Consider the following 12,160-nt stretch of genomic DNA (forward strand, 5'->3'; position numbering starts at 1 on the left):
TCACTGTTGTTTCCACACATTTCTCACGTCCTCTGAGAAATATGATAAACCAGATGCTATGTACATTGTACACTGATACAAGGAAGCACGAAGCACCACCATGGCTCCCAGGAGTTCACACGCAAGCAAGACAGCCCAGATTATCAGTTAATTCAGAAACCTGCATAACCGACTAACGTGGAAAGGCCTCATGACGCAGATTTGAAAAGCAAGCCATCGAGACAGTTATGCAAGATGATTCCATTTTTTATTAGAAAAAGACAGATAATATCTGGATATAGATCAAAGTGTCAACAATGTTTACCTCTGGGAGGCTGCATTATCAACGATTTCAATTTTCTTTATGCTAGCTTGTATTTTCTAATTTGCCTATAATAAACATTGACTTCTATACTAAAAATTAAAAAGGATTATCAGGAAACAAATCTCATATGGTTGAGAAGAACATCTTGGAAACTAGGCAAGAGTAAGAAGCATTTATTGGCTTACTGGCTAAAAGAGGACTCGGGTCTTTTAAAAGGAAGAGGTAATGCGTCTGAATTCAACTGCTGGCCCCTAACACTGTCAGGCACATTTAGTCATAGCAAGCCTTCTACAGTCTATTTTACTTAATAAATATGATCTTTGGTAAGTTACGTTTTTTAGTATTTTAAGGACAAGGAAGAGACAGATGCTCATCTAGAGGACAATCAGCATTTGGGGAGAAAGGGCAGAGAGGAGAAGGTGGCCCTGTATGTGGAAACCTCCTTTAATACAGCTGAGAGCCAGCCCTGGTCCCCGTCCCTCTGAAGCACGGCCGCAGACACCTGCAGTGAGCAGTGCCAGGCGAGGGCGCTGTCTGAAACTCACATCTAATTGCAAGCAAACATTTCTTTTGACACCTGTTAAGTCGTCTGACACCTGCTAAGTGCAAATACACCAAGATTAAAAAAAAGCAGGAATAATCACTTTAAGAGCCAATTAAAAAGTTTTTTTTAAATAAAAAGTAAAATAGATTCAAAGACTTCAACAGCAAGGCCTGGTATTTCATCACAGGTCTATTCGAAGAACAGTGACCCCCACCTCCTCTACAGACTTACACTTTGCAACAAAATAGTCTTCAGAGTCAAATTTGACAGCAGACAACTAAATGTCCAAACACACACACTTTCATAGGAAGACTGTTTCTAATGCACTAACAAATTAAAAAAAAAATTTAATGTGAGCATGCACTACTGTAGAAGATTTTTAATCTGCAGCTGGACACCTGCAAGAATTTCATGAAGGTGTTCTGAGGATCCAGGTCATTCAAGATTGTAATGGAAACTACTTAAAATTTATATTTTTTCAAAAGCAAACAAAATGATTAGTTTAAAAAAATTCTAATTCACATATTGTTATATACCTTAAGATTATCTTCACTGAATTCAACATCTGCACAAAATCCTTATACTACACATCACAATGTCTCTAGAACATCCAAACTAAGAAAAAAATATATGTATAATGATGTATTTCCAAGTTGGCTTTTCCTTTATCTGGAAACAAAGACCAACCACACCTACAGTGAGTTATTTGCAGAGATATCCTTGCAAAAGATTGCCCAAATTCTCTTATTTTGTCCTTAGAACCCTCTTCAATTATAAAAATAAACTGGTTGACCTTTTTAAGCTCCAAATGCAAGGACTCCAGACATCAAGTGATGAATGCAGTTTCTATCCACTTTAGAAACTTTTAACACACTGTTTACTTATTCTTATATTTCAGTTTACATTATAATATATACTCCATCCCTAAATCAAACATGACTTGACCCCATTCACTGGTCAATGAACCATACCTTTCACTCATATTTTAAGTAAAACGAAGTAGACTACACCACTTGTTAAATGGAGAAAAGGTAGGAGTATTATAATTATTTTAAATATATTTTAAATATACTTTAAAATACTAAATTTTTTTCCCTAAAATTCATGTTTATATTACATTCTGCACAAAACTGATGAAGCGATTAAAATTTCCAGGGGATTCTGCAAGATTTGTTAACGAATCAAAAGAAGATAAAAATAATGTTCTTTTACTGCTTCTCTGTTATGACCCAAAGTAGAAGTCTTTTTCTAACAAGGGCCCTATTTAAGAGAAGGGCCCGGGGCCAGCCCTGTGGCATAGTAGTTGGGTTTGCGGGCTCCACTCTGGCAGCCCAGGGTTCGAGGGTTCAGATCCCAGATCCTGGGTGTGGACATGCACACCACGTGTCGAGCCATGCTGTGGTGGCATCCCACACACAGGGTAGAAGAAGACTGGCACAGATGTTATCTCAGGGACAATCTTCCTCAAGCAAAAGGAGGAAGATTGGTGACAGATGTTAGCTCAGGGCCGATCTTCCTCACCAAAAAAAAAAAAAGAAGAGGAGGAGGAGGAGACGGGCCCAAGTAACAGCAAAATATTATATAGTCTGAAAGCTGAAACAACTCAGCAGGCAAGTTTTGCTAAATTTACCTATGAAGCAAAACCAAGCACTTTTGACGTTAACAACAATGTCCAAAAAGTCCGTTTTTCTTCTTCTGAATATGTAATTATTAGATAATAGTCACTTTCTGTTTCCCATTGGTGGGATTATCTTAGTGGTTACGGTAGGTTGGCTCTATTTCCATTTCTATTCCCTCCTTAGCCGGCTTTGGTTCTGAGCATTCAGCTCAAAGGGGACTCCTGTGATAACTGCTATTATAGGAAGCTACTAAACAAACTGGGAAGCCATAACCTCTTGAGTGTGATTAGCTTCCAGATTTTTCTAGTCCCTGAAGGCTCAAGAGAAAGTGAAGCCTCAAAATCTCCCCCACAATGACAGTCATTCTCCAATAAGTTCTGCACAAACCAGACTAAATGATCAGAGCAAGAAAGATTTACACAGTAATTCACCACCTCACAACAATCTGGAGACTGAAGACAGGATTATAACTCTGAGTCAGGCCAGATCTGAAAGAAGTGATGACAACAGCAATGTGAAGAATGTCTTCTTTAAAGTTCAAAGGAAAAATATGTATTAAAAAAAAAGGTGAGAAAATTAACGCCTGGAGGCTAAAAAGAAAGTGGGTGGCACATCGTGCCTTGATAGAACATTTTTAGAATTAAAATTTATACATGAACATAGTGAAATTATTACAAGCTGATCAAAATTCAACCTCTCATTTTTGATGTCCATCAGAACAACTAAAGCCCTAGGAATGTTACTAATTAACCCTAACAGACTGGGAAGAAGTCGTTTAGGTGTCTGAAATCCAGGACGTTGATGGGCGCAAAGATTCAAAGCACATACTACATAAGACATTTGAAAGGAATCTCACCCCTCCTCACCAACAGATCCCTCACAGATTTTTCTCTTTGTGCTGGAAAGACTTAAGGGTTACTGGGTTAGGCAACCGGATAGACGGTGGAAGAGGAGGGAAGGGTGATGATAAATCTCGGAGTCTGATTTGCTTTACGGATCCAAGTGAACAGTATGAGTGGGGCTTGAGACAGTGGTTGGGACTCAGATATGGACAGCACATAGGTCCCAGGGAGTTGTGGACATGGGGGAGATCGCTAAGGTTATGCATGCAGAATTACTGGGCCAAGTAAAAAAACCAAGAAAAACTAAATTTACTAAGCAGGAAAATAAGAGACTGCTAAGGAAACACGGGGAAAAAGTAGTCATGTTGGAGAAGAATAAGGAGAAGCCAAGGGAACAGAAAACTTGAAGAACAAAATGGTAATCTAACATAGTGTCTAAGGCTTCCAAGCAGCTCAGGAGGAAGAGCAGAGGAGTCTACAGCTTGAGCTGTTATTTTCCTAATTTATAACCAGAATTTTGTGAAAACAAACATTTAAATAATTTCAGTTGTTCTAAACACACTTGTCTCCGTAGCATTTTGCAGTCTAACTTCCTGCCATCAAGTAATTTAGTTCAGCAAACCACAATAAGCAAGAGGTAGGAGGGGTGAGAGCAGACTGAAATGACAGAGCACACAGGTTACACACACACAAAAGCACACACATGCCTCAAATGGACTTGCTATTGTAAAATATTTTATTTCTAACATAAAATGAAATGAAAATAGAAAAGTGAAAACTAAGAGATCAAATTAGTATAGAAAACACAGAGAATTTCGTTTGTGATAATTTTAGAGGTAAGCAGACAAACTCTGGCTACCCTGGGGTCTACTGGATTTGAGGAAGATGTGCGGTGCGACCCAGAATGGCTGCTTTGTGTCAAAGTTATGAACAGCAGTCCCCTTCCTCTAGCCCATCTCTTGCAGAAAATGACAGTTAACTGCATTTTGAAAAACTATCCAAAGTTGAATCTTTTCCAATTATAAAAGCAAAACATGTTTATTCCATACTACTCTCTATACCCACCCCTCAATTTCAAAATCACTATGTATGAGAGATGTTACTAACGTGTAAAATAATAGTATTAATATTCTAGATAGAGGGAAAAAAGCTGAGAAGCACTGGTACCGAAAAACAGAAAAAGATAGAAAAGCAGAAAAGAAAAAAAACACACCCAGATTTCTGTTATATTTTTTCAAAACACAACTCGTACTCAACCTCCTAGGATGTTAAGTTCCACAAGGGTGAAGACTTGATTTGATCGTGTCCCTAGTACTTAGAATTGTGCGTGCCATTTAGTAAACATTCAAATATTCGATAAATAAATGACTGACCTGAATTTTAGGAGTCAAGTTTTCTTATCCATGACACCAAAAATTCCCTTCTAAAAGCCAAACCACTAATTCTTTTTTTTTTTTTTTTAAGATTTTAGTTTTCCTTTTTCTCCTCAAAGACCCCGGTACACAGTTCTATTTATTTTTAGACATGGGTCCTTCTAGTTGTGGCATGTGAGATGCCACCTCAGCATGGCTTGATGAGAGGTGCCATGTCCGCGCCCAGGATCCAAACCAGGGAAACCCTGGGCCACTGAAGCAAAGGGCGCAAACCTAACCGCCACGGGGCTGGGCCCCAAACCACTAATTCTTTATACAGTTAGGATTTAAAGCAGCTTACAAGAACATATTCAACAAAAAAATTCAAATTAAATTTTTAAAAAGTTAGGAAAAATCACTAATAAAATATAAATAAGTAGATGAAAAAAGCAAGTCAATGAAAAAATAATTTTAATTGGAAGTGAGGTCAAATCAAATAAACCACTGGGTTGTTTACATAACCTAAGTATGCCATCTAAGGTAAGTGTGCCATCAGAGAATGTATAATCAAAACTATTTCTCGAATATCGTAGATGATCTTTCTCAGGATTCTTTCTACTTTTAATATCATTAACCTTCAAAAAGGCAGCATAAAAAGATAAACCAGATAGAAACTCTAAGAAAAACCTCTAACTGGTCAAGACTGCAACATTTAACATACATGTGTTATAGCCCCTAGTACTCAATATGAGTTATTCATATTATTTATTCATTTATCTGCCCCTAACTATTGAATGGTACCAATAACAGCATCTACACAGCAGGTGACACAGCTGTCATTTTTGATTCCAGGCAGAAATACCAAAGCAGCAACTTATGGTCAAGGGGCTTTCTGAGCATTGGCACCAATGAGCTGAGAGAACATCTTATCCACCCAGGCCTATTATGAGAAGGGTTACTACTGGAGGGTTACTACTGGTGGAGAGAGGGAACTAACATTTCTTCAATAAACACCACGTGACAAGTGTTAAGTTAGGAGATTTAAACGTGTCCTCTGATTCAATCCTCACAGCAACGCCTGAACCAAGTATCATAATTAATATACCAAAGAGGAAACTGAGGGGTAGAAATAAGAATTTATTCAAACTAATACAGCAGAGCGGCAATTTAAATTCAAAGTTGATGGACTCTTAAGTCCAAGTTCTTCCACGACAAACTACCTTCCCTAGGCACACACTATTATTCTAAGAGCAGCTTATAAATTAGGTCCATCAGTTCAGGGTGCTAAAGGAAGCTGAACCCCCCAGCAGGAAATTCACTACTGATTACCGAAAGTCAACATTTTACTGAAGACACCTGATAACAGTTGTCCTGAGCTACGAACATTTTGGAGTTAAGACTTTCACAAGAAGCTCTCTAGTCCTCCTTCTGTGTTTTACAGAGGATGAACTAATACCGTGTGGCAAGGTAGATTAGCAAGCAACTTTCCCACATTCTTAGACTTGAAAAGCACTCAAATTTGAAGTATTATGGGAATTATGTTAGGTCGTCTCTATGTGTCCTGAATATCAGTCCCTCACACTTAATATCCTGACAGACATTTCCATCTAGAGCTTTCTTGGCCCCACAAAGTATGTCCAAAAGTGAGCTGGTTATTTTCCTTCAAAGAGCTTGTCCTCCTAACTTCCCACTTCTGTTAACGGAACGACCACTCTCCCAGTTAGCCAGGCCTGAAATTCAGTATTTAGTGTTGGACTTGGAAGAGGAGGAGGAGTTAATGTCTGGAACGTCTTCCTGTAAAATGTGTCAATGGTGACTCCCCTATTAGTTCTCACTGCCACTATGTAAGAATTGGCATCTTACAATATTAGTTTGTGTTTCTTTAATCATCCAAGAAATGGTTATGTCTTCCATTTATTCAAGTTTTATATTTTTAGTTTTGTAGCTATTTCATATAGGTCTTATTTACTAACATTCCTAATAATTTAATAATTTTGGTAGCTATTATAAAGGGATCTACTTTTAATTTTACTTGCTAATTGGTTATTGTTGGCATACAGATAAACGATTCATTTCTGTAGATTCTCTTGCTAGTCAGTCACCTTTCTGAACTAGTTACTAGTTCTTATTGTTTTTCAGATGTTGCACTTTCTCCGTAGACAATCATATCTGCAAAAAGTCATCACTGTTTCTTATTTCTTCATTTTATCAGGAAGCTGGAGCCTCTGCAATAACAATGGGTAACAGTGGAAACAGTAGGCATCCTTGTTTGGTTCCTGAATATCATTCAAATACCTCTAGGCTTTCTCAACCAAGTGGTATGTTTCTGTTAAGTTTCTGCCCTCTTCCTTGGACGACAATACTTCACAAATGGTTTTCTTGTATCTAACCTCTTCCTTGTTAAATTTAGCCTACAAACTCACACTATGAACCCTATTTATGATATTCTCCATAAAATAAAAACTTCAATGGCTTTCTATTGAAAAGAGGTGAAGCCTTTTAGCCTTGCACTCATGGCCCCTATATATTTACATACATATAACTCTATCCTACCTCTTCAGTCTTATTAGTCCCTATCACCCTCAGAGCCCATACAGTCTACCATCATGGGCCGTACAATCCAGAAGCTATATGCTCTTTTAGATAAGAAGTTCCTTGAAGACAGAGCATGTAACTTACTCATTGTTTTATTTTTACAAAACCTAGTATAATGATTTGCTGAAGAAATGTTTTCCTTCCAAAATTGTTCATCAATTCCTTAATTAGCTAATGTTAACTGGTGAATTCTCTACAATAGGCAAATTAATAAAGATTTTGTAATTTTATAACTAATAAGGCTAATTACTCACTGTAATAAGGTCATCTCTCGCTCTGAGGACTTTCAGCCTTGCTTGATTCATCAAATTGGACATCTGACTGCAGAGAGCAGGGGAAAATAGTATCAGTGTATCATAAAAACAAAAACTGCAAAGAAAGAGATATACAGCTCCCCACGTATATATAAATATTTCTCTTTGCACATACCCCAAAGAGAATCCCACTGAAATATATTTAATGGTTGCTACCAACTTATTTTCAAGGACAAGGAAATATTTATTGAGTGCTTACCAAGTGGCAAGCACTTTTATGTCAGTTATTCCAATTTAATCTTTCAATAATGCTGTGAGGCTTCTATTTTCACAAATAAGGAAAGAAAAGTTAAGCAACTTGCCCGAAGTCAGATAAGCAGTAAGTTGTCCAGTGAAGACATGACCCCTTCTCTGCCTGACTCCAAAGGAACTGCTCTGTCCTCTTTGTCCCTATTCACTTTTTTTTTTTTGGGTGAGGAAGATTGGCCCTGAGCTACCATCTGTTGCCAATCTTCCTCTTTTTGCTTGAGGAAGATTGTCCTTGAGCTAACATCTTTAGAAATCTTCCTCTATTTTGTACGTGGGATGCCAGCACAGCATGGCTTGAAGAGCGGTATATAGGTCCACGCCCCGGATCTGAATCTGTGAATCCCAGGCCGCTGAAGAGGAGTGCACCAACTTAACCACTACACCACCGGGCTGGTCCCCCCACTGACTTTTCTAAGCTTCCTTAGCTCAGTACTGTGACCAGCATCTACTTACATTTTCTTCTGCTGCTCAATCTGCTTTTCCTTCTTTTCATAGTATTCCATAATCTTCAGTCTTTGGGTTTGCACGAGACGACCTTTCTCAATGTTGAACTCTTCTTCTGCCTACCAGGGAACTCATTATCAGTAATTCATTCTACCAGATTCTGACCAACAGTTTTATTCTAAGCAGCTGGTAACCAGGGGTACTTGCTTATAATCACTTTATTCCATATCTAAAACAGGAAATTTATTATGACTTATCTTCAAAGATTACTTGTAAGTTATTCAAAAGGAAAGTCTGGTGACTTTCATCATAAATGATGAACCAGAAGACTAAAATTTGATCAAGGAAAACAGTACCCAGCAACAAAGTTACAAAGGATATAACCAGATAGAAGATTCTGTATAAGAAAATAAATTATTATGTATTCTAAATTTAATCCACTTGCTTACTAGACAGCTAATGAACACGGAATTTGGAGTTTAGAAGGTCTGATCACTGCCTAAAAAAATTTAGTCAAGTAACTTCAGTCTTAGTGTCCTCCCTCACAAAAAAAAAAAAAAAAAAAACAGTATTCTTTCTACATAGGTCAAATAGCTAAGATAAATCTAACAGTCTTTTTAAAATTGTAAATTATATAAATGTAAGTTATTAGTTTTATTAGTGCAAATTACTGAGCATTACTTTTTAAAAAGATTATCTTAGCAGCGTATCAGATGTCTATGATTTTCAAGCAGAATTCAAGAAATTATGATTTTGGAAAATGATATGATTTTGGAAAATGAGTGAAAGTTGTTGATTCAGATGTTTAATGCTTGGCACCATTACTTGAGCTTTCATATTCTAAAATTAATGCCTAATAGCTTATTTCTATACCTATCATGGGAAATAAGCACAGATGATGGTGTTATAAGAGATAAGGCTATCTTAAATAGAAAAGCATTTACACTGAAGTAGAATTTCTTTATCTGTGCCAGAGAGAAATAAGGGAACTAGTCACATAAAACTGCAGTGCTTCTATGACCATCAAAACAGTAAACCATCCCTATCGACTGTCATAGATCAATGGTAGGCAAAACAGTCTTTTTCCTCAAAGGATGAATTAGTCAAATAGTTTAAAGTTTCAGAGAGTTTTAGTCCTAGAATACCAGGCACACATAATTTCAAGGCTGTATGATAAGTAACAATGTAACAGTAGATTAAATTAAAAGGACAATAAAATATTAGACAATATATTCTGGTTATAGTTTAAAAGCAGGTTTTTAAAATGCCTATTATGATTGTACTCAGGGAAAAGAACAATTTGATATATTGTGTATAAACAATGTACAACTGGAAATATCTGTAAAATTCCTAAAAGCTGATGGAGTGTCACCTTTGTGATGGACCGGGGCTCTCATTTTATACCTTATATGTTTCCAAACTTTATTTTTTTACAACAAGCACAAAGTAATAAAAAATCAAAATAACAATAAAAAGAATACTACACCCTCCCCTAACCAACTATCACAATTAGACGCAAATGCTAAATGTCTGAACTTTGGATTCCATGAAAATACTAATCCATTACTTTTCTACTCCCCACCATAAAATTTTAGGACACTTATTGGCAATTAGAACGTTTAAAAAGGAAAACTTATTTTTAATCTTAAAGATAAGAGATATTCTTCTTAGTCCCATGCAATGCATTGTTAAACAATTTTCCTAATTATTGTTTAGCAAAGCAAAACAATATGAAACTTCGATAACTTTTTTTTTTTAAAAAGATTGGCACCTGAGCTAACAACAGTTGCCAATCATCATCATGTTTTTTTTCCCCTTCTTTTTCTCCCCAAATCCCCCCAGTACATAGCTGTCTATTTTAGTTGTGGGTCCTTCTAGTTGTGGCATGTGGGACACCACCTCAGCGTGGCCTGACGAGTGGTGCCATGTCCGTGCCCAGGATCTGAACCAGCGAAACCCTGGGCCGCCAAAGCGGAGTGCATGAACTTAACCACTCAGCCACGGGGCCGGCCCCTCAACAGCTTCTTCTTCTTTCTTTTTTTTCCTGCTTTATTTCCCAAACCCCCACCCCCCCGGTACATAGTTGTATATCTTAGTTGCAGGTCCTTCTAGTTGTGGGATGTGGGACGCCGCCTCAATGTGGCCTGACAAGCGGTGCCATGTCTGCGCCCAGGATCCGAACCCTGGGCCGCCGCGGTGGAGAGCGCGAACTTAACCACTCGGCCACGGAGCCAGCCCCCTCAATAACTTCTTAAAGCTAGAAAATGGAATCTCACCTTAGCATCTATTTCTTCTGCTTTCTCATTGGCTTCTTGTTCAATGAAAGCCATCATATGCTTAATCTATAAGGAAAACGAAAACTTTATTTTTTAATATAACAAGAGAAGAAAATACATCTATCTTTTCTGATTCATTCAATAATCAACCATTTACTGAAGGTATATTATATGCTAGGCACTGCATACAAGGATAAGTGAGAGAGCTTCTGTCTTCAGGTAATGTGGAATCTGGAATTTGCTCTAGCAAATGGACGAGATGCAATATTCCGTATTACAGGTAAACAGGACATTATCCTACTCTCAAGGAACTCGGTGTCCTTAGGGGAGGGAGGACTAATATATATTCTCCTCTACTTCCTACCCCCTTCAGCCAGCACTCTCTCTTCCTCTTCTCTATCTCTAATAAAATGTACCAAAGAGCCATCTATATTTACTTTCTCAACTTTCTTACCTCTTACTCTCAACACCGTTCAATCTGACTTCTACCCCCTCTTCCACTCCACTGAAATTACTCTCATAAAATGACAACAATTTCCTTGCCCTTAAATCTCAGCGTTATCTTACTTGATCTTTCAGCATCTCTTGATATGCTGACCAACCCTCCCTTCTGGAACAAGCACTTCCCTTTGATTCCATGACTTCTTTGTTCTCCTTCTTAGTCTTCTTTGGGGCCATACTCTTCTTCCTCTGCCTCCTAGACAGCTCTTTTCTGGATATTCTACTCAAAGTAACCTAAATTCAATACATTCGATAATAAACTGTGAATCACTCTCCTCCACACCTCCCACTTTCATCTTGAGAATTTGCACCAATATCCAACTGTGACTCTTCCTTGTACCTCAGTCCTCACATCCAATCACCAAGTCCTAGCAATTCTCTCTTCTAATAGTTCTTTAATTTGTCCACATCTCTCCATCTTTATAGCCTCTACCCTAGCCCTTGCTATCGTCTCCTCTCAGTGGAATTACTGCAACAGCTTCCAAATTTGCCTCCCTGCCCTCAGTCTTGTTTCCTCTCTAATCAGCTCTCCAGGGCAAGCAGAAAGATCCTTTAAAAATGCCTAACTCGTCACGTATTGCATTCCTGCCTCTTACAATAAAGTGCCAAGATTTTAGAAGGTACATGATCTGGTCACTGCTTACCTTTCCAGCGTCACATGAAACATAACCTTCACCACTCACCATTCTACAGACTCTTCATTCCTGTTATACTAAACTTATTTTTCAGTCCTTGAGTTTGCCGTTCTCTTTCTCACTTCCAAGATTTCAAAAATGCTGCTGTTTCTTCCACTTGGAACACTCTGTCTCCCCCTCTTCACCTAGCTTACTTTTTGGGCCTCAGCTTGCTTAACTGTCACCTCCTTTGAAAAATCTTTCCTGAACCTCTCACCTATATGCACCTAGGGCACTCTGTACTTCCTCTACCTAAACACACATTCACGATTGCTTGCTTGCTTGTCCCTGTCCTCAACTGAACTATAAGGCTAGGAACTTGTTAAAGATCTCTGGCTACAATTGTAGAATAAAGCCCAACGAAGTCTTCTGAATGGGGCTTGGGGTAACTGATCCAACTTATACTCATAAATGAAGTACTGTCTCTAGGGGCAGATGTAAAATAG

General features: G+C 38.0%; 1 protein-coding gene across 2 annotated transcripts in view; it reads right to left on the minus strand.

The window, feature by feature from the left end:
• ATP6V1E1 (ATPase H+ transporting V1 subunit E1) overlaps positions 1-12,160 on the minus strand; it is a 29,948-nt gene that overhangs the window by 7,685 nt on the left and 10,103 nt on the right. For both annotated transcript variants that reach the window (XM_046668314.1, XM_046668305.1), the window contains exons 2-4: positions 10,540-10,605; positions 8,273-8,382; positions 7,511-7,577 (exon numbers count right to left, since the gene is read on the minus strand). In XM_046668314.1, coding sequence (XP_046524270.1) covers positions 7,511-7,577; positions 8,273-8,382; positions 10,540-10,596 — 234 coding nt within the window. In that variant the 5' untranslated portion in view covers positions 10,597-10,605. The remainder of the gene's footprint in view (positions 1-7,510; positions 7,578-8,272; positions 8,383-10,539; positions 10,606-12,160) is intronic.

This window comes from Equus quagga, chromosome 1 (assembly GCF_021613505.1).
Source record: "Equus quagga isolate Etosha38 chromosome 1, UCLA_HA_Equagga_1.0, whole genome shotgun sequence".
Lineage (NCBI taxonomy): Eukaryota > Metazoa > Chordata > Mammalia > Perissodactyla > Equidae > Equus > Equus quagga.